The 22,435-nt window shown below is 33.6% G+C and overlaps 2 protein-coding genes and 1 long non-coding RNA gene across 4 annotated transcripts in view; 1 reads left to right on the plus strand and 2 right to left on the minus strand.

The window, feature by feature from the left end:
* Nucleotides 1-3,213, minus strand: part of LOC140990019 (uncharacterized) — a 6,802-nt gene extending 3,589 nt beyond the window's left edge. The window contains exon 1 of the long non-coding RNA XR_012177607.1: nt 3,137-3,213. This is a non-coding gene — a long non-coding RNA (uncharacterized lncRNA). The remainder of the gene's footprint in view (nt 1-3,136) is intronic.
* Nucleotides 3,214-4,722: 1,509 nt separating this feature from the next.
* LOC140989568 (uncharacterized) lies at nt 4,723-7,154 on the plus strand. The gene is made up of 5 exons (XM_073458822.1): nt 4,723-5,285; nt 5,375-5,505; nt 5,578-5,665; nt 5,753-5,833; nt 6,271-7,154. The coding sequence occupies exons 1-5, from the start codon at nt 4,908-4,910 to the stop codon at nt 6,901-6,903; spliced, it is 1,311 nt and encodes a 436-aa protein (XP_073314923.1). The 5' UTR covers nt 4,723-4,907; the 3' UTR covers nt 6,904-7,154.
* A 5,451-nt stretch (nt 7,155-12,605) lies between these two features.
* LOC140989596 (naringenin,2-oxoglutarate 3-dioxygenase-like) lies at nt 12,606-21,444 on the minus strand. Of its 2 annotated transcripts, none has more exons than XM_073458868.1 (4): nt 21,211-21,444; nt 14,817-14,960; nt 13,738-14,166; nt 12,606-13,309 (listed from the first exon to the last, which is right to left on the minus strand). In XM_073458868.1, exons 1-4 carry the CDS (start codon nt 21,418-21,420, stop codon nt 12,968-12,970), a joined length of 1,125 nt encoding a protein of 374 aa, XP_073314969.1. In that variant the 5' UTR covers nt 21,421-21,444; the 3' UTR covers nt 12,606-12,967. The 2 variants fall into 2 exon arrangements, with proteins under 2 accessions (XP_073314969.1, XP_073314968.1); XM_073458867.1 differs by having other exon boundaries at nt 12,625-13,306.
* Nucleotides 21,445-22,435: the final 991 nt, after the last annotated feature.

The following is a 22,435-nucleotide window of genomic DNA, read 5'->3' on the forward strand; positions in this document are numbered from 1 at the left end:
AAGAAACAAATTGAAGATAGTCATGATGTCATTAAACGCCTGAAGCGTGGAAGGCCAGTTGGTTCCAAGGATAAAAATCCTCGAAAAAGAAAATTCATAAAGAAACACAATGATCACAAAATAGAGAATGATGTTCCTGAAGAAACACATAATGATCACAAAATAGAGAATGATGTTCCTGAAGAAACACATGATGATGAAAATGTTTTGTCAGAACCACAAACTGACGAGAATCATGAAATCTCTATTAATTATATTAATACTGGAAAAATATGGAACCGAAATGATATAGAAGAAATTGATGATATATTTTCTTATAATGTGGCAATCGACATCATAAATGATAATGAAGATCATGAACCAAAATCTTTTGGTGAATGTAAAAATCGGCAGGATTGGATAAAATGGAAAGAAGCCATCCAGGTTGAATTGGATTCGCTAAATAAACGTAATGTTTTTGGACCTATAGTCCTTACACCTGAAGGTGTAAAATCTGTTGGATACAAATGGGTTTTTATTCGAAAGCGAAATGAGAAAAATGAAATAGTAAGATATAAAGCTCGACTTGTTGCACAAAGTTTTTCTCAAAGGCCTGGAATTGATTATGAAGAAACGTATTCTCCTGTAATGGATGCAATTACGTTCCGGTATTTGATTAGCTTGGCGGTATCTGAAAATTTAGAAATGCGTCTTATGGATGTTGTTACAGCTTACTTATATGGATCACTTGATAGTAATATATATATGAAAATGCCTGAAAGATTTAAGATGTCTGAAGCACAAAGTTCAAAACCTAGAGAATGTTATTCTGTGAAATTACAAAGATCATTATATGGGTTAAAGCAATCCGGCCGAATATGGTATAATCGGCTAAGTGATCACTTGATGAAAAAAAGATATGCAAATAATTCAATATGCCCTTGTGTTTTCATTAAGAAAACAACATTCGGATGCGTAATTATTGCTGTATATATTGATGATTTAAACATTATTGGAACGAATAAAGAAATTCAAGAAGTTGTGTCATACTTGAAGGAAGAATTTGAAATGAAGGATTTTGGAAAAACCAAGTATTGTTTGGGTTTACAAATTGAACAAAAAGAATATGGAATATTTGTTCACCAGACAAATTATACAGAAAAGATCCTTAAACGTTTTAATATGGATAAAGCAAATCCTTTAAGTACTCCAATAGTTGTTAGATCATTAAACATAGAAAAAGATTTATTCCGTCCTTGTGAAGATAATGAAGATATTCTTGGTCCAGAAGTACCATATTTAAGTGCTATCGGTGCCCTTATGTATCTTACAAATTGTACAAGGCCTGATATATCTTTTGCCGTAAATTTATTAGCAAGATTTAGCACATTTCCAACAAAGAGACATTGGAATGGAATTAAACATATATTCCGTTATCTACGAGGAACGACAGACTTGGGACTTTTGTATTCAAAAGATGCTAATCCAAGTATAATTGGTTATGCCGATGCTGGATACTTATCTGATCCACANCCTGAAGCACAAAGTTCAAAACCTAGAAAATGTTATTCTGTGAAATTACAAAGATCATTATATGGGTTAAAGCAATCCGGCCGAATATGGTATAATCGGCTAAGCGATCACTTGATGAAAAAGGGATATGCAAATAATTCAATATGCCCTTGTATTTTCATTAAGAAAACAACATCCGGATGCGTAATTATTGCTGTATATATTGATGATTTAAACATTATTGGAACAAATAAAGAAATTCAAGAAGTTGTGTCATACTTGAAGGNGCATAAAAAGTGACAGAACTAAACATATTCCTCCTAAGTTCTTCGCATTCACCAAGGAGCTTGAGAAGAATAAATGTATTGATGTTCGTCACATTCAATCAAGTGAAAACTCATCAGATCTCTTCACAAAGGCACTTCCTACGACAATATTCAGAAAGCACATATATAATATTGGGATGCGCAATCTNGATTCCGTCCTTGTGAAGATAATGAAGATATTCTTGGTCGAGAAGTACCATATTTAAGTGCTATCGGTGCCCTTATGTATCTTACAAATTGTACAAGGCCTGATATATCTTTTGCCGTAAATTTATTGGCAAGATTTAGCACATTTCCAACAAAAAGACATTGGAATAGAATTAAACATATATTCCGTTATCTACGAGAAACGACAGACTTGGGACTTTTGTATTCAAAAGATGCTAATCCAAGTATAATTGGTTATGCCGATGCTGGATACTTATCTGATCCACACAAGGCACGTTCTCAAACTGGATATGTATTTACTCGTGGAGGCACTGCAATTTCTTGGCGTTCACAGAAACAAACACTTGTAACAACTTCATCAAATCATGCCGAGATTATTGCACTACATGAAGCAAGCCGTGAATGTGTGTGGTTAAAATCAATGACTCAACATATCCAAATCTCATGCGGATTATCATTCGACGAGAAGCCTGTGATACTATATGAAGATAATGCTTCATGTGTTGCTCAAATGAAAGAAGGATACATAAAAAGCGACAGAACTAAACATATTCCTCCTAAGTTCTTCGCATTCACCAAGGAGCTTGAGAAGAATAAATGTATTGATGTTCGTCACATTCAATCAAGTGAAAATTCATCAGATCTCTTCACAAAGGCACTTCCCACGACAATATTCAGAAAGCACATATATAATATTGGGATGCGCAATCTACGAAATTTGTAAAGAATTGTTCGTGTCAACATGAGGGGGAGTTTACGTGACTGCACTCTTTTTCCCTTACTATGGGTTTTTCCTAGTAAGGTTTTTAACGAGGCAGTATAAAAACGCGTAATGAAGATAATCATTATGATCATCATCACAAGGGGGAGTGTTGAAAAATTATTTAAAAATGTGAAAAATATTTGTGTTGAAAATGTGAATGTTGAATGTTGAAAATTAGGTAAAATTAGGTGTTGAATATTGAAAATTAGTGTATGATGATGTAGGTAATGATGTATTTTATTTTTGGATTATTTGTAAAAATTTTCTATAAATAGATCTCTCATTTGTGAAGAAAATCACAATTGAGTAGAGAGAAAAATATTATAAAGTGTGTTGTTTGGTAAATTTTGAGTTTTTGAGATTTTTACTTTTCACCATAAATTTTTACTTTTTCACAACAGTTTCATAGCTTTTAAGTCTGAATTCTCGGCCTTCAACTTTTTGTATTGTTTCCTCACATTTTCCACCTTCTATTTGATTGTAAAAACATAAGGAAAGAAAAAAACAGAGTACATTAAACAAGAGAGAAAACTACAAATAGAATAGTGAAAAACACGTAGAAAAGGGATAAGATAAGAGTTTTTTTAAATAAATATTACAAATTTTAAAATTTTTTTAAAAAATATAACATATTTAAAAATTTTGTAAAAATATAATAAAGTGGGGTTTGAAACCCCACTTTATGAATGAATCCTGACTTCTTTCTGCATTCTCGATGAGGTGGGATTTGAAACCCCACCCCTTTCTTATTTTTCTTTGTTTATCTTTTTTTTATTTCTGTCGTGTACTTCTTCAATCAATAATAGAACACAATCAATAATAGAACACGATATGCATTGTTTTGCCATTCCTTCTTCTTCATTTTCAGGTAACCATTTTTTTCTGTATTTCTTTGCTTCCTTCTCTGCTTCCTTCTCTTTTTTTTTTCTTCTTTCAAGATATTGTTTTCTTTATCAAAAATAATTTGTTGTCTCATATATGACATTATATTTATGATGATCTAACTCGAAGTTTAATTTTTATTTAAATTTTTTTATTTTGCAGGTGTTGAAAAATCAGTAGTTTGGAGTTCTTCATCTATCATAAAGTCAATGATTTTTATTAAATTAAAATTTTTAATATTATTAATTAAATTTACAACTGTTATATTTTGTGTTATATATTTCATTCATATTTTTTACTTCATATAATTTAAGATGGTAATGTTTTTAAAGAAGTGACAAATTTTAATGTTAAAACGGATGCGGATGACTTTATATTCTTATCGTGAAGAGTTATATCAATCGTAATTTTAATATAATTATTAAGACGAAAAATGAGTGTTTTGAAAAAATAAATAATTTCTATTGTTTTATCAAATCAAATGTTAATTGTTGAGTATTACGTAATTTAGAGAAATTAGGACATTAAATATAATTTAGATTCAATCCGGGAATTTTTAAAATTTTTTTTAATCCTTCACTTTTAAATAGAATGAAAATTTTGATCAAATGAAAAATAATTTTGTGATGTTAATTAAATTTTAGGGATAAAAAATGTTAAAAAATATTATAAACTAAAAAATGTTGTAGCAAGTTTGAACTGATATGAGATTATAATATAAATTTGTTTCTTTTCTTATTTTTTTATCAGTATATAATTATTCTACTTATTTTAAAATAAAACAAAACAAATTTTTATTAGTTTTGTGGACTCAAAAAAATATTGTAATTTTAAAAATGTAATTTTGATTTTGTATTTTTATTTCTAATTAATAACAAATTATTCTTGTTTTGTCTTACAAGATGGGGGCATATATCAAACCGATCGACCCTAGTGTCCTTCACTTGCAGGAGACTCATATCTCAAGAACAATATCAAGGGATAATATCGATACCATTCTAGAAGTCAGACGATCGGATAACCGAATTTCGAAACTTTATAGTTCTGGCTTAATTCATAATCAAGTTTTGACCCTTTTGAATGAGATGTGATTATATGGTATTCTCCGATGTGGTTTTCGACCTATTGACAATCATCTTATTACAGCTTTAGTCGAGAGGTGGAGACGTGAGACTCATACATTCCACTTGCGTGTTGGTGAGGCCACTGTCACACTCCAAGATGTTGAAATAATATGGGGTTTGAATATTAAGGGTCAACCTGTAACGAGAACCGACATGAGTCGCACAGCTGAAGAATGGCAACAAAAATGTGTCGAGTTATTGGGTTTCGCACCCACTGCATCTTTAGTGAGTGGAGGACGCTTGTCGATGGCTGTTCTAGACGCACATTGTAGAGAAAACCATATCGACAATTCAGACTTGGAGGTGGTGCAATACACTCAATGTATAGCCTTGATGGTAATTGGAGGATGCATGTTTCCTTACTCCCGTGGTGGTGGTGTGAGTCTTATGTATTTACAGCTACTTCATAATATTCCTCGGGTGAGTAGGTATAGTTGGGGAAGCGCTGTATTATCTTTCCTTTATCGAGAGTTATGTAAATCATCAATTATAGGGAGGAAAATAATACGCGGGCCTTTGTTGATATTACAGGTAGCTTTATTATTTTGTCTACAATAATGTGACAATTTTTTGAAACTAAAAATATATTTTTGTTAATGATGATATTTTGTTTAATGCAGGTTTGGGCTTGGAGCAGGATGACATCTCTTAGTCCTGATGTACATGGTTTTTGTCATATTGTTCCTGCGCCCCTCGATGTAAATGATAACAATTATGATACAATTCTTCCAATCGCTCCTTATGGCGCAAGGTAAACTTTTGCAAATCAATTTAACATTTGAGTTATGAAAATATTTAAAATTAATTGTATTTGTTTATTTAGGTGGGCTCGTCATTTCAGTCATACTCATACATCTACCCACTCAATACGGATTATACGCGAGATACTTGATCTTATGGAGGATGGTAAGGTGTCTGAAAATCAATATTCATCCATATTAATACTGACAAAATTATAACACTCGTATTGATTTTTTATTTTTCTTTATTAATTTCAGTTTAATTGGACTGTTTACGATTTCGAAGCACTTGATGTGCAAGCATTCATTAAAGGACATCAAGGGGAAATATGGCGATGTGTATGTCCTCTCATTTGTTTTGATATTGTAGAAATGTATCGTCCAAATCGGGTGTTGCGTCAATTTGGAATGCGACAACGAATTCCCGAACCTGCAACTGATGGGGATGATCTACACAATCTATCTCGAACAGGACACCGTAATTTTGATTGGAAAGAATTTCATAGTGGTCCAATTGAGATTTGGAAAAATAAGGAAAAACATATCGCAGAGGATATGCTCGTCTCTGGACATATGATGGTGGACTATCAATATAAGAAATGGTAAAACAACATCACTATACGGTTCATTTCTCCGAACAGCGAAGGAGTTGGTTACTCCAGTGGACAACCATGTTTCAGAGCCATTGTGGTTAGTGTTGATGAAAATTTAGCCATGTAAACTAATTTTCTTTATTTGCTAGCGTTTTCTAAATTGATTTGATTTGTGTTACACAGGACGAGGAAGCAACCACACTCATAAATCGATTTGGAGGGCTTAACGTGCATGAACAATCGAGGGAGGCACTTGAAGAAGCCATTCAAGATGATTGGAGAATTGGACGACATCTTCGTGATGCACTGAATAGGGTATCTAATGAAGAAGAAGTGCAACATGATATACCACGTAGAAACTCGTTTCAAAATCGTGAGGAATGTAGCCGTCGACGACGACGTGAATCGGGTTCTAGTAGCTCATCTGATTCACATCAACATCGTACACCACATGGATTTGACGTCCATGGCACATCACATGGTCATTACATGCATGGGCCGTCACGTGTTCATGAAATGTCTGGACCGTTACATCAACCTTCAGCAGTGTATAATGTTGACTATCGACCATTGATGCAATATGGTTTTCACACTCCAGATGTTGCTAGTAGTGTATCTCTCACTGAGCTTCTAAATTCTGACCATCGACAGTTTGATAATGAAGTACGTTCATTTTATCACGAAATGCGTCCAAACTATTTGAGTTCACCGATTCCTTTCCATGGATTTTCCGCCACTTCATCTGGTTTTGCTCCAGACAATTTAAACAGAGATCGTAATACAGAGACGGATCGTAATACAGAGATGGAAACATAACATTTTAACTTGCGAAGAAGTGTACGAGTGCGTATACCACACGGTTGCGGCACTGGCCATTTCTATTACTACTAGTATTAATATATCATCTATGCATGTTGATTTCATATTCTCGTCAATCGTAGTTTGTCATTTTGTTTTCGCACCTTTATTTTGGATTGTTATAATATTTGTGTTTGAAGGATTTTTTAAGTAACTATTTCTATTTTTTATTGTTTTGCAATGTATTATTATTTTAAATGTATTATTGAACGTGGAAACAAACTTCTATGTTTGAAAATAATATAATATATAATGGCATTTGTATAATATATATTATACAATTACAATTCATATATTTGAAAATATTGTTAAAAAACACTATAAAAAAATTTATTTACAAAATGTTGGCTTATATGCAATTAACCAAGTTGAAAATTTAATGTATTTTCTAATACAGATTTATATTTACATAAATCATGTAACGCGATATAAATTTATTGACAAAATAAATAACAAAGACCAAAGCAAATAATCAAATATCAATTACAACCAAGATAACAACTACAATTATTTAAAGACCGTTGATATTACACACTTAATACACAATCACACTTAACTTGCAACACAATTCTTAATATTATTATGATAAATCACATATGAAACTCCATGATTATGACGTGCCACCACGTGCATAGGTTTGTCTCTCTCTTGTTGTTGGTCGATCCATCTCATTATGCACCCTTGATGTTCTATGTCTACCAGTTCTTCGTTTTTCACGTCGACCTTGATCATGGTTTAATTCAAATTCTGCGTCATCCCAATATGCTTCATCTGGTATTGGGATAAATCTTCCTTCATATGTTTTAACATATTGGTGCATATTAAACCACGGCTGCATTAATTCCATCGGGTCCAATCCGTACCACTTTGCTGTACATATGGCATGAGAGCAAGGTATTCCAAAAATTGTCCATTTCCCGCACGAGCAATCACGATTACTCAATTTCACAACTTGTACATGTTCATTGTGTCCTAGTCGTCCCCGTGTTACTACGGATGCAGATTTGTCACTGATTTCGTATCTGCTAACACTGTGATTGCTTGATTTGATTGACCATTGCTCGTATCTGTGGAATGCAAAATCAGGCCACGGTTGATTGTTTGCCACCATACATGCAATTCTTTCTTTACGGTCAAAGAAATATTTCACACAACGTCCAATTGTTAACTGCATAATTGCTGAAATAGGAAGACGTCTTGCACCCTTCAACACACCAGATTTTAAAATTCACGATTCATAAAAAAATATTGAGAAAAAAAAAATTCAACTCAATCAATTAAAAGACTAAAAAAACAATAGGTGGAAAATTCAGGCTATCTAACCTAATTTGTAGGGAGTGAGTCTCATGTGAGACCGTTTCACGGATCTTAACCTATGAGACGGGTCAGCCCTACTCATATTAACAATAAAAAGTAATACTCTTAGCATAAAAAGTAATAGTTTTTCATGGATGACCTAAATAAGAGATTCGTCTCACAAATACGACCCGTGAGACCGTCTCACACAAGTTTTTGTCATTTGTAGGAGGAGCCAAACTTTGCCTTACGAATCTTTCGCCTCGCGGGATTACGATCTATACAGATTTTAAAAATCTTTACACACGGATATAATCTAAATTTGTTATTTTTTGGTCAGGAGATTAATTCCATAATAATCTTAAAATGGTCAGGAGATTAATTCCACATCAATATATATAACATGTAAATATAAGCTTAAATAATTTAAAATGCACGATTTTTATTTTTATTTTTTGAGTTGGGATGTATATATAATAATTGGATTATAAACTCGAGATCCCATCTTAAACTTAGAATTTTATCACCAGATAAATGCGATAAATTTTGACTCCTTACTACTTGGATTAAATACTAGTATAGAAGATAGCTAAGCTTCACAGATATCAACAGTTGGCCATTAGAATGTTGAGATGAGAATTTTGCACCAAAATCCTTCGAACGTACTGCAATTGCATCATCACAATGACAATCATCATTCAAGAAAAATAAAGGCAAAAATTAACACACCGAAATTTGGATGTGAGGAACAAACAAGATGCTATTACTGCAGATTCCCCGCTAGTTGATTAGTTTGATAAGGCGATAGTAAAATTAGAGCATTTTAGTCAAGAAACAAGGAAGATCAAGAGAAATAATCGAAGTTTGTTCTAAGATGCTGTCCGTTTCTTTTCCTTTTTAAAACCTACTTCATAATCGTCATCTGTATAATCTTCCGAAGAGCTGTCCTTGCTCTCGCGTTTCTTTGACTGCTTCATTACAACTTTGGAACTAGACGTTCTTCACAACTGTAACGGATTCTGCTTAATTTCTTCTTGACCACGACAGTTTTTGTTGCTGTGCCCGTTTCTGTTTTTTCCTCGGAAACCTTCTTTGCCGCCTCCTTTGGAAGTAAACCAGACTCCATCATCCCGGAATTATATCAGCAAATGTTTTTTGACGGGATACTTTATCCATTCTAGTTCGCAGCGAACTAGAATGTGTGAGACGGTCTCACCGGTCGTATTTGTGAGACGGATCCCTTATTTGGGTCATCCATGAAAATGTATTACTTTTTATGCTAAACGTATTACTTTTTATTGTGAATATGGGTAGGGTAGACCCGTCTCACGGATCTTAATCCGTGAGACGGTCTCACATGAGACCTCTTTTTGTAAATAGTAATATTGAAGGTATTAAGATCCGTGAGACGGGTCTCACATGAGACCTCTTTTTGTAAATAGTAATATTGAAGGTAGTCTGTATACAAATAAAATTTAAGCTCTAGTGATTTAAACAAGACTACCACATATGTACAACCAACACATTGTATGATATGCACATGTGCAAGGGAGGTATGGAAGACCAAAAGGTTGATAAGAAACCGCAATCGATGGAGTAAAAAATTTCGTATGAACGCCATATACCCTAAATTACACCAAGAGTTTAATTCCCTCCAGCAAAACACATTTATTTCCTTCAGAACATGAATATACTTACTCAATGCCATGATATGAAAGTGCTTCAGAGGAAAAAAAACAGGGTTAATATTAGACTATGCTTGGAGCGAAGGATATCGTTCCAGGTTTGAAATTAAAAATTTCAACAGTTGTTGGAAAATAATTCCAACTAATGAGACTGCTTAAGAAGTTCATTTTTTTATTATCTTGCCACAAAATTTGGGATCAAGTTCAGAATTATGGCTTAGAAAGAAATATATCTAAATTATGTTAAAAAAAATATCAACCTACACAACGGGAAGTTAACAATAGGAGATACTGAAGAATCTCTATTTGATGACACAATACCAATCACCGTGCAGACTAAAAAAAACTAATATTCTACTCTGATAGTCTGATTAGGTAGAGTATGATGGTCCGAAAGGCTCCCTAAGAATCACATAAAAGTCCCGAAGGAAAAATAATACAAAGAAAAAGAAACGACTTAATTCGTTTCTCTCTTGCATTTTCAGGTACAAACTTCCATACTATCATCATATAGCAACAGTTTGTAGTATTCAATCAAGGTATTTTCATGAGAAACCGAAGCTAAAAAATGAACGACTAAAAGGATGTGTTTGTGAAACATATTGCCGAATTCATGAATACTTGTTTCTTAAAACAAGAAAACTTGAATACACAAAAAGTAAAATTCAAATTTGAGCCGACAAATGAACGAGTTCGCATTCAGGCTACTAGCAGATCATCCAACCCACTAATTATGAACATTTAGTGTGCTCAGCTATCAAAATCAAGACACATAACCACACAACACTCACCAAAACTCACAGATGACAAAAACTTGGAGTTGCATCTAATCAAATCTAGTATAAGAAATAACCGTAATAGTTTCTGGGTCATTCCCAAACATATTGCTATCCAAATGAATAACAAACCTATCTTACGAATCGGTGAAGACAAATCTACCCAAACAAATTTTCAAAAGCTTTGAAAGGAACCTTTCTTACCATATTGAAGCCATATCACTGGTGGGCACTTGCTTATACAAAGTCTCGTAGAAAATCCTCAACGGGTCTCTCTGAGCCAATTCAAAACACATAAATTCTTCCAAAATATCCAAATTCGAACACATTTTTTACAACATTAACACATCAAATTCAAGGGGTAAAATGCAAGCCTACTTCCTCAGGCGGGTCCCTCTTTTGACCTGGTAAATCAAATACTTTCTTTTCCCTTTTCTTAGCATCCCTATCAGTATCACCTGCGTTACCTCCTTTCTTCTCCTCCATCTCCACCTCTTCTTTCTTCGTTTTCTTCTTTATCTCTCCATTCATCCAAAACCCACTAATAATCAAAAACCATAAGCAGTAAACCGAACCAAAAAAAAGGATCAAAGATAGTCCAAAAAGATTATATTTTTTACCTTCTTATCCGGCTTGTTTGAGGATTTTTTTGAGCTGGGATTTTCAAAATCTTAATCAATTTCTTATTTTTTCACATTTTTAACTTATTTCTTGATTTTGGGTTCGGATTTTAGCTTGGCATTGCTGCTAGGCGATTTCTTCTTGAGATTGGCAACAGTGGACACAATGCTCTTTTTGAATTCCTCATCTTCTAATTCCTCTTTCTTCACGAGTTTCGAATCTTCTCGAGGCATTTTCAAGAAGGAGAAATCAAATATTCATGAAAATCATCAGTTCAAAGGAAAAAATTCGTTAATTTTTCGGATTTTGAGAAACCCGGAGAGAAAGGAGAACGAAGGGTTTCAAATGTCATTTTACTGAAATCTCTGTGCTCTTGGGCTGCTAAGCGAACAGATTGGGCCTATTCAAGAACAATGGTCTTTTTTTGGGCTACTTATCCATCACCATCGCCTAAAAAACAAAAAACACCATATTTTAAAATTAATCGACTTTATGCTCAAACAAAAAACACCATATTTTAAAATTAATCGAACGTGTCTGAGTTTTTATAACATAAAAGTAAAATATATTAGGTTTTTAAAAAATGAGAATGTATTAATCTATTAATGTTTTAATTTTTTTTTTTTTATGTTTTTACCAACAATGATGATTCATTTCTTTTGAAGGAATTCGAGAATTTTCTAATTCATTTTTTCCTGAAAAATTTTTTAACAGCCCGAAAAATTTAATTGCATAATTAAATGAGTTGTGATACTTACTGTAGTGTCTATTTTTCAACTCACTCGGTTTCGTTGGACGTGCCAAACTTTTGTTTGCACAAATTTTGTGTAAATGGAGGCGTGCTATGTGCGATTGCACCAAATTGATCGACAAATGTAAAAATCTAAGTTCTAAAAGCAAAAGAGATTGTAATTCCATAATTTGATTGGTAGTTATGATGCTCTAAGCTAATATGTACTGGAAAAAACATAGAAAAATGAAAATAAAAGTGGAAATTGCATGAAAATTCCTAAACATGATTTATATACATACAGAATCAAGGGAAATTCAGATAAACATGAAATTCATAAAAAAAATTCCTGAAAAACAAAAAGTAATTGCTTGAATCCTAAATAATTTAATTTACTGGAAATATTAAGAAAATTACTGGAAAATAAAGAAATTAGACCAATGAAATTGAATGACTAGATATTTACTGTTCGAGCATTTTTTAATGATGGTTGTTGTTTGTCCTTCTGCTAGCAATGTTTGTTATTTTTCTTCCTCTTCTTATATCTGATTGTGTTGTTAACTCGTGCCTTAATTCTTCACTATCTTCGTCTTCGAATCGTGTAGCTGGCTTCTCCTTCTGTTTGAATAATTCCATATTCTGATTTCAATCACCAACTTTCAGATAATTAAGGGGTTTATAATTTATTGGGCTTGTTATCTTCATCGGCTAATTTTATCCTATTGAGTTTGAGTTCAATATATTGTGCTAAATTTAATTTCTGGTGCAAACAATCCCATATCAAACAAGTCAAATTGTACATATTACAAATTTCTTACGCATGATATAAGCTTCTGAAACAAAGATGAGAACCCCATTATTGATCGAGTGAAAACAAGAAGTCTGTATTTATCAATAAAAGTTATATCAAGTGGTCAAGCAGGAATCTCTTCTATGCCTTTGGGTGTTTTGATATTAACATGAAGCCTGGTATTGTTCTTCACCTCATCCTCTGCTAATTCTTGCGTCTTTTGGATATCTTTAGCCAATTTCTTGACCTTTGCACGCTCGAGATCACTGCCCATCTTCCTCTTGTACATCTCGGAAAATGTTATCGCTTCATAGAGTATCGGTTTGTCCCCATCTCTAATCTTTAAAGGGTAAACAGTGGCGTCTGGTGCTGTATTCTGAAATGTTGCTATCGATAATCTGCTGAAGTTTGAGTTCACTACTGCTTGGTGATCCGCATTCTTGAACCTCCCATTACTTAGATACTGCTTGATCAGGACGAAGATCAACACTAATTCCCCTCTTAAATCAATTTCTTTAAAAACTTTTCAAGAAAAATGGGTAATTACATACACCATGTCGTGAAATTCCGAGATCGTTAAAAATAAACACATACATCCCCGTGTTTTTAAATTTTGAGCACAAACGTCCTTGTTGGTGTGTGTTCTCTAGATTTGAAAATACAAGGTACTTTTGATAGTCACGACAGATTTTCAACAATCTCATGATTTCATAAGAGTGGTGTATACAAATTAACCCCCAAAAAATTTTCTTTATTTGATTTAATTTGCTAAGTTATTTAACTCCACTCTTCTAACATAAGCACTTCAAACAAAATTTCCATGCAACTTTGACGTCACGTTATTCGAATTCTGGATCGATATCTAGTCAAGGGAAAAATGGAATTATTACTCACATGACCATGGTCCCCAAGGTTTACAACAAAAGCCCCTGCAACGGGCTGAACCGTGATCCAAGTATCGCCACCATCCCGGGTCGCCTGCAGACCTCCGACCTGGTCCTGGAGCAGCAAAGTGATCGTACCCGGATCCGTGTGTCGTTTCAGCCCGAGTGTGAGGTCCGGTTGAGGGCATTTCGGGTAGAAGTTCACCACCACCTTTCGATCCATCTCAACACAGGCTTTAGTTAATGCCTCCTTGTCAAGTCCCATGGCCTCAGATAAAACCTCCAACAACTTGCAAGCAAGATTCATCAGCTGCTCGCTGTAGGCCTCCGTCACGGACAGCCATCCCTCGGGCTTGTCGGGCCATCTCGAGTAGTCTCGGGCCTTGATCGGGTACGAGAAATATGTCACAATTTCTCTCCAGTCTTGCACAGTTTCATCCTTCAAACAGAGAAAAAAAACTTATTTATCATTGAGGTTTTAGATTTTTTTTAATTTTATCATAAGAAAATAACTATTAATTTTATTAAAACTAATATAGACTCGAATTTCATTATGAATTTTTTTTTTACTTTTTTTTTTCAAATCATTATGAACTTTTCAGATAAAAATTTAAATTTAATTTGAAAATGCTATATATAATACATTAGACCATCTAGTTAGTCGTTTTATTAATTTGTGGCAACCGCCATGGGTACTTTTGAGTTTGCACGTTGTCTTTTTATTTAGGGGGAAAAACGTAATATGTTTATATTTATGAATTATTAAAAATTACAAATATGTTATGCATGCAAAAATCATAATGAATTTGATTACGTTTTTTTTTTAATTGCAATCTTTTCCCCCGTGACATATCACGTTAAAACATTTCTAATAAATGAAAATTGTGGTCAAAAAGCTTGAAAATAATTAGCATGGTCTTGCAAATTAATCAAAACCACTAGCAATATATAAGAAGGAAATAAGGGGAAAAAAGATAATTAATTTTAACCATATTTTCTTAAAATGTGATTTTTTGCTTCAAAACTATAATATATATGAAAAAAATTCGATAATGCATGAATGAAAATGAAAGCAACGACTGTATAGACCTGCAAATGGCTGGAGACAATAAAACCACCTTTCTTGCCACCATTCATATCATAACGAAGCTTCTCCTCCGGCGACAAGTCGAAAAACTCACGAGCCAAACGAGTCATTTCGGTTATGAGTTTGACATCGATTCCATGATCGATCTGTAAGAAAAACGTGACACATGTTAAAGAAGAAGCGTGTACAAATTGATATTGACGACGGCCAAGAAAATTTAGATGCGTACACGATTCTCCTTCTGAATCTCGGCTTCCGATACATTCATCGATGATATGAAAAAACGCCTATAAATAGAGACGATTGAGGTCCCTAAGCACACACATCTCATAAGAAATATACACCATCTACGGAGAACGTGAAGTGCTTAGAAGACTTCAACCATAAGGAACTCAGAGAAATCAAAAATTTTCAATGGCCGGAAGTAATTCTCGATCCGCTTCCGCATAATATATATCATGTTTATATACGTGCAAAACATGATTTTTGAGAAAAATTTCTAACATTTGGTATCAGAGCCAGTGATACCTCTACCTTGAAAATTTGTTTTCTGAAAAATACGCGTATCATAAAATTTCTTTTGAAGTTTTTGTATATGAAACTTACCTGGAATTTGTTCTCGGCGTCATCTTGAAGATGAAAATATTACGTTTTCTGATTTCTGAAAATTTTTTGAGAAAAGAAATTTTCAGACGAAGGGAAAATTTTATTCCAGAGAGAATGAAGATGATCGATATAATGAAGATGCCTTTGTGATTGAATCATTATAAAATGCATGCGTGATTGAACCATTATTAAATGCCTTTGTGATTGAATCCAACATGCCACGTGAAGTNTGGATATTTATTTGATATGGACCTGCAAATTTAATATTATATTTGCATTTATTTTGAAGTTTTTTTTAAATGCAAATTGTATTGAAAATTTTTTTTGGTAAATCAAAATTCACATTATGTTCATATTAAATTATATTGAGTTGTTTATAATTTGAAATGAACATATCAAGTAAGATGCGAATATAAAATTTTAAAATATTTCAGATGTTCACAAATGAACAAATAATTCTCACCTTATCACTACTCTGATAAAAGAGAAAAACTGATGAGGAGCTCACATTTTCACGTAAATGTGATCCTCACTTTATCACTACTCTGATTGAAGAGAAAAACTGATGGGAAACATATTTGTTCATATTAAGTAAAAACGTGAATATAAAGTTATTTAATGAAAAATTTTGGCTTATAAAGATTCACATAAATGTGGATAATTAAGTTGAATAATAATTATAAGGTGACGTAAGAAAACATGATCCGAGGGAGTTCTTCATAGATCGGTTTAAATTGTCTTGACTAGCCACTGGTCTCCCTGAGGAATGTTGCTCTGTCTAGGAGTTAGGTATTTAAAGGGCCTTAGCCCTACCTATCTTTCCTAGGAGCACTATTGGAAAGTGTTGATTGCGAAATAATTATTATATAAAGCATTAAGTAAAGCCAAAATTTTGGCCGGTGAACCGTATAATTTTAAATAATTGAGGAGTAGCCACAGCATCCTTAATTATGAAAAATTATGCATTAAGTGGATTTGGATCACATAATGTACATCAATTGTAATTAATTATATAGACATAATAAATTTTACCCCACAGGGATTTTTATTATATTTATATAACTAATTAGGTTAAAATATCAAAATATATTTTTCTTAATTTACCCACAGGAGTTAAGGAAAATTCATTTTGATAGTTTTATCATAAAGTTACAGAAAAATCTTATTGAATTAAAATTTTAGCCTCACAGGAAAATTTTATGTCATTAGATTTTTAAAACATGAATTACATTGGTAAAACATGATATTGTCTCAAAATTTTAAGCATATGATATTTTGTGCAGTTATGCAACCTGCGAGTTTTTCTGATATGAAATGTGACATTCCCGAACTAAAGGGCGATAACTATAAAATATGGAAAGAAAGAATTCTTCTTCAATTAGGGTGGATGGCTATTGATTATGCTATACGGAAAGACGAACCATCTGCTATTACTGAAAAAAGCATTCCGGATGATGTTGATCTTTATGAAGAATGGGAGCGATCTAATCGGCTCTGCGTAATGTTCATAAAGACCAAAATCTCTGCTGGTATGCGTGGTTCTGTCGATCAGCATAATAATGTCGGAGACTTACTGAAGGCTATTGATGAACAGTTTCAGTCTTCAGATAAGGCACTAGCAAGCACCCTAATTATGAAATTCTCTTCATTAAGGCTCACCAGTGTGAGAGGTGTGCGAGAGCACATCATGAAAATGCGGGACATAGCGGCTCTGCTCAAAACACTTGAAGTGGAAATGTCTGAGACTTTTCTTGTGCACTACATTCTATGCACTCTTCCACAACAATATGGACCTTTTAAAATTTCCTACAACACACATAAGGATAAATGGTCAATTAATGAATTAATGACCATGTGTGTTCAAGAGGAAGGAAGGTTGTTAATGGAAACGAGTGATAATATTTTTATGACTACACAAGAAAAGTACAAGAAGCAAGTCAAAGTCAAGGGAAATGAGAAAGGAATAATACCACCCCAACCTGACATCAAGAAAGAATCCAAGTGTTTCTTCTCTAAAAAGACGGGACACATAAAGAAGGATTGCAATAAATTTAAAGACTGGCTTGAAAAGAAAGGTATTACTACTTCATTTGTCTGTTATGAATCTAATATGGTTAATATGATTTATAACACATGGTGGATTGATTCTGGTTCTACAATCCATGTTACAAATACCTTGCACGGTATGCAAAACCTAAGGAAGCCAATAGAAAATGAGCGAAGCATCTATTCAGGAAACAAGATGTCTTCGCATGTGGAGGCTATTGGGACTTGCTGACTAGTGTTGAATAGTGGTTATATTTTAAAATTGGAAAAGACCTTTTATGTTCCTAGTTTTTCTAGGAATTTAATTTCAGTTTCAAAACTTGTACCCCTTGGTTATTCATTTCAGTTTTTGAATAAATCAATAAATTTGTTTTATAAATCAAATCTTATTGGAAATGGTACAATGGTTGATGGTCTTTTCTCTATTTATTTACAAAATAATAACATCACTATGCATGTTTAAGGAGGTCTTAAAAGATGTGTTATAAATGAAGATTCTTCTATATTATGGCACAGGAGATTGAGACACATCTCCATAGAGAGAATTAAAAGATTAGTAAATGATGGAGTACTCAGTACTTTAGATTTTACTGATTTTGAGACTTGTGTGGACTGCATTAAGGGAAAGCAGACCAATAAATCTAAAAATGGTGCCAAGAGGAGTATAGAAATATTAGAAATCATACATTCAGATATATGTTGTCCAGATATGGACATGCAAAGTCCGAAATACTTTATCTCTTTCATTGATAATTATTCACGATACATGTATATCTACATGCTTCATAATAAAAACGAAACACTTGAAGCCTTTAAGGTTTTTAAGGCTGAAGTGGAGAAGCAATGTGGAAAACATATTAAGATCGTGAGAACTGATAGAGATGGAGAATATTACGGTAGATACACTGAGAATGGACAGGCACCTGGTCCGTTTGTGAAGTTTCTCCAAGAACATGGGATTGTTGCCCAATATACTATGCCTGATTCTCCTGACCAAAATGGTGTAGCTGAGAAGAGAAACCGAACATTATTGGACATGGTGAGGAGCATGTTTAGTAGCTCTAAACTTCATAAATCTTTGTGGACTGAAGCTCTTAAGACAACTGTGTCTATATTAAACCGAGTTCTAACTAAGGCTGTCTCAAAGACGCCATTTGAGTTATTTAAAGGTTGGAAACCGAGTTTGCAACATATACGCATTTGGGGTTGTCCTTCGGAAATAAGAGTTTACAACCCACATGAAAAGAAACTAGACCCAAGAACTATAAGTGGATATTTCATTGGGTATGCCCAAAAATCCAAAGGGTACAGATTCTATTGTCCATCTCACAATATTAGAATTGTGGAATCAAGAAATGCAAAATTTCTTGAAAATGAATTAATTAGTGGGAGTGATCATAACATAGTTTTTGAGAATGATCACATTAATGCACAACCTTCTTATTCAAATGACAGATTGGTCGTTATTCACATCCCTCAAGACCAAATGAGTGTTAGACAACCAGTTACTGAAGTTCCACAAATTGCTGATGAAAATCCAGTAGATCGAGTTGTTAATGAAGAACAACAAGAAATTGTTGATTAACCAAACAACCTAAGGAGATCTACTAGAATTAGAAGATCAGCTATATCTAGTGATTATGTTGTGTATTTACAAAAATCGGATTTTAACATCGGAGCCGAAAATGATCCTGAACGTTTTCACAAGCCATGAGTTGTAATGAGTCAAAACTATGGTTTAATGCTATGAAAGAAGAGATGAATCCTATGGCAGTTAATGGAGTCTGGGATCTTGTTCAGTTGCCTGATGGTGTAAGAGGCATTAGATGTAAATGGGTCTTCAAAACAAAGAAAGACTCATTAGGCAACAGGGAAAGGTATAAAGCAAGAGTCGTTGCTAAAGGATTTACTCAACAGGAAGGAATCGATTATAAAGAGACTTTTTCTCCTGTATCTAAAAAAGATTCTCTTCGTATCATTCTAGCATTAGTTGCAACCTGAAGGATTCTTCTCTAGTAATGGTGAGCAATTGGTATGTAAGCTTAAGAAATCTATATATGGATTGAAACAAGCTTCCCGTCAAAGGAATTTAAAATTTCATGATGTTATCTCTTCATTTGGATTCGTTGAGAACCTCATGGATCAATGTATATACCAGAAGGTCAGTGGGAGTAAGATTTGTTTCCTTATTCTATATGTGGATGATATATTACTTGCAACCAATGATAAGGGTTTGTTATATGAGGTGAAACAATTTCTCTCTAAAAACTTTGATATGAAGGATATGGGTGAGGCATCTTATGTGATTAGCATTAAGATACATATAGACAGAATTCGAGGTATTATAGGTCTGTCTCAAGAAACCTAAATAAACAAAGTTTTAGAGAGATATCGGATGAAAGATTGTTCACCAAATATAGCTCTCATTGTGAAGGTTGATAAATTCAATTTGAGTCAATGCCCAAAGAATGATCTAGAGCGGGAACAAATGAAAAACATTCCTTATGCTTCTGCTGTTGGAAGCTTAATGTATGCTCAGGTTTGCACTAGACCTGACATTGCATTTGTTGTTGGGATGTTGGGAAGATATCAGAATAATCCAGGTTTAGATTAATGGAAAGCTGCAAAGAAAGTAATGAGGTACCTTCAAGGGACCAAAGATTATATGCTTATGTTCAGACGAACTGATAATTTGGAAGTAATTGGCTACTCTGATTCAGACTACGCTGGCTGCATTGATTCAAGAAAATCCACTTCAGGATATATTTTCATGCTAGCTGGTGGAGCTGTATCTTGGAGGAGTGCCATACAGACATTGACTGCTACTTCCACTATGGAAGCTGAGTACGTAGCTTGTTTTGAGGCAACCTCACATGGTGTATGGTTGAAGAGTTTCATTTCAGGGCTTAGAATTATGGATTCTATATCTAGGCCATTAAGAATATATTGTGACAATTCAGCTGCTGTTTTATGGCTAAAAATAACAAAAGTGGTAGTCGAAGCAAGCACACCGACATTAAGTATTTAGCCATATGAGAATGTGTTAAAGATAAGAAGTTACTTATCGAGCACATTAGCACTGAATTGATGATTGCGGATCCTTTGTCTAAGGGCATGCCATCATTGAAATTTAAGGATCATACAGAAAGAATGGGACTTGGTTCCTTTATGTAATTTTGTTATAAGTACAAATTTAATGAAACTATGATGTGATATTTTCTCATATTTATTATGTACAAATTCATTGATTTGAGAAATATCAATAAAGTTTGACCTCAAATAAACATTGGGTTTATTCATTAAGTTATACAAATTTGAGAAACATAATGCATTGTAATACATGGAAGATAATATTCGTTTTAAGATGACTTATCGTCATGATTCATGTATTTTGTTTTCTCCTATGGTAAAAGAGATATATGTGTCAAGTGGGAGAATGTAAGAAAAACGTGACACATGTTAAAGAAGAAGCGTGTACAAATTGATATTGGCGACGGCCAAGAAAATTTAGATGCGTACACGATTCTCCTTCTGAATCTCGGCTCCCGATACATTCATCGATGGTATGAAAAACGCCTATAAATAGAGACGATTGAGGTCCCTAAGCACACACATCTCATAAGAAATATACACCATCTACGGAGAACGTGAAGTGCTTAGAAGGCTATCCGCTTCCGCATATTATATATCATGTTTATATACGTGCAAAACATGATTTTTGAGAAAAATTTCTAACACGATCACCTGAAATATCCCCCAGTCTTCACAAGCTGCGACTATATTCCGGCACACTTCCTCCCTGCGGTCTCCGGATTCATCGATCCCCACTAGGGATATCACCGGAATATCGACGCTAAAATCGTTATACGCAACCTTCGGCCTCTCCTCTTCGTCCCTGATGAATTTCGGGTGGAGGGATTCCTCTTGTGCTTGTTCTGTTATTGTTTTCCCCATTGGAGAATTATTTGGTTTTGATATTGGGAGTGTGGAAGAAAAATGAGGGGAAAGAAGTAGAGTTTAAGGGTTTTAATATGAATAAAATTTTTTGTGTTATATAAATCTCGTTGCACCGCCCTTTTAATATTTTCGAAAAAACCTCGTCCAAACAAACTTATGCTGCTATACCTAACTTTGTTTTTTTATGTTCTTCTGAACTTTCAACTAATTTAATTAAAACCGAAGCTAGCTAGCAGCCTAGCACAATATTTGTACACGTCTGTGGTAATTTCAAATCTAAAAAAAAAATGAATTTTCTAATTGTGATTCCAAATAAATAATAGCTCGATATATATAATGTCGTTTCGTTTCGTTTTGTTTCGATAATTTAAGAAACGAATGAATTGAATGATGGTTAAGAAACCTCATATTTAGGGGAGACTGGAGGATAGCGAGCATGCTTTCTGAACTAACCTTAAGCTCCTAACCTTACCTAATTGTTTTGTATTTTTATTTGCTATCAATTATTTTCAGGTTTACTAGCTAATTTCTGTTAGGAGGTATTTATTTGTTAGTATTATAAAGATAGTCAGACAGATTTTGGTTATGTGAATTTGGTCATGAGTACAAATTTCGTTTCAAAGTATTGTTTTTGGGAATTCAATAATTCAGACCAGATATTTTGAATTAAAGTATCTTTTCTTTTGTTTTTGTTTTTTGTTTTAGGATTTTGGCGTGAAAGGAATTGAATTCAGACTTATTCCAAACATAATTAATTGAATAGATTTATGTTATATGGCTTCACGAGGCTATATCTGTGAGACACTCGACCCAATACATACTTATTTTTTTAATTATTTTGACTAAGAAAATCTTTAGGTGCGAAGACAATTCCAGTCTTTATAGATCGAATGATAAAATGCTCAGCACAAACGTAATTTTCACCTTTCACCATCGAGCTAATATCCGTCGCTATATCTGTGAGACACACACACACGCCCACACACACACACACACACACATATATATATAC

This window comes from Primulina huaijiensis, chromosome 12 (assembly GCF_012295235.1).
Source record: "Primulina huaijiensis isolate GDHJ02 chromosome 12, ASM1229523v2, whole genome shotgun sequence".
Lineage (NCBI taxonomy): Eukaryota > Viridiplantae > Streptophyta > Magnoliopsida > Lamiales > Gesneriaceae > Primulina > Primulina huaijiensis.

Coding starts and splice junctions, on each gene's coding strand:
- LOC140989596 (XM_073458868.1), bottom strand. CDS start 21,420: ATGGGGAAAACAATAACAGAACAAGCACAAGAGGAATCCCTCCACCCG. Junction 14,167..14,816: donor TTGTCTCCAGCCATTTGCAG/GTCTATACAGTC, acceptor CTCTGTTTGAAG/GATGAAACTGTGCAAGACTG. Junction 13,310..13,737: donor ACCTTGGGGACCATGGTCAT/GTGAGTAATAAT, acceptor GTCCTGATCAAG/CAGTATCTAAGTAATGGGAG.
- LOC140989568 (XM_073458822.1), top strand. CDS start 4,908: ATGAGTCGCACAGCTGAAGAATGGCAACAAAAATGTGTCGAGTTATTG. Junction 5,666..5,752: donor ATCTTATGGAGGATGGTAAG/GTGTCTGAAAAT, acceptor TATTAATTTCAG/TTTAATTGGACTGTTTACGA. Junction 5,834..6,270: donor AAGGGGAAATATGGCGATGT/GTATGTCCTCTC, acceptor TGTGTTACACAG/GACGAGGAAGCAACCACACT.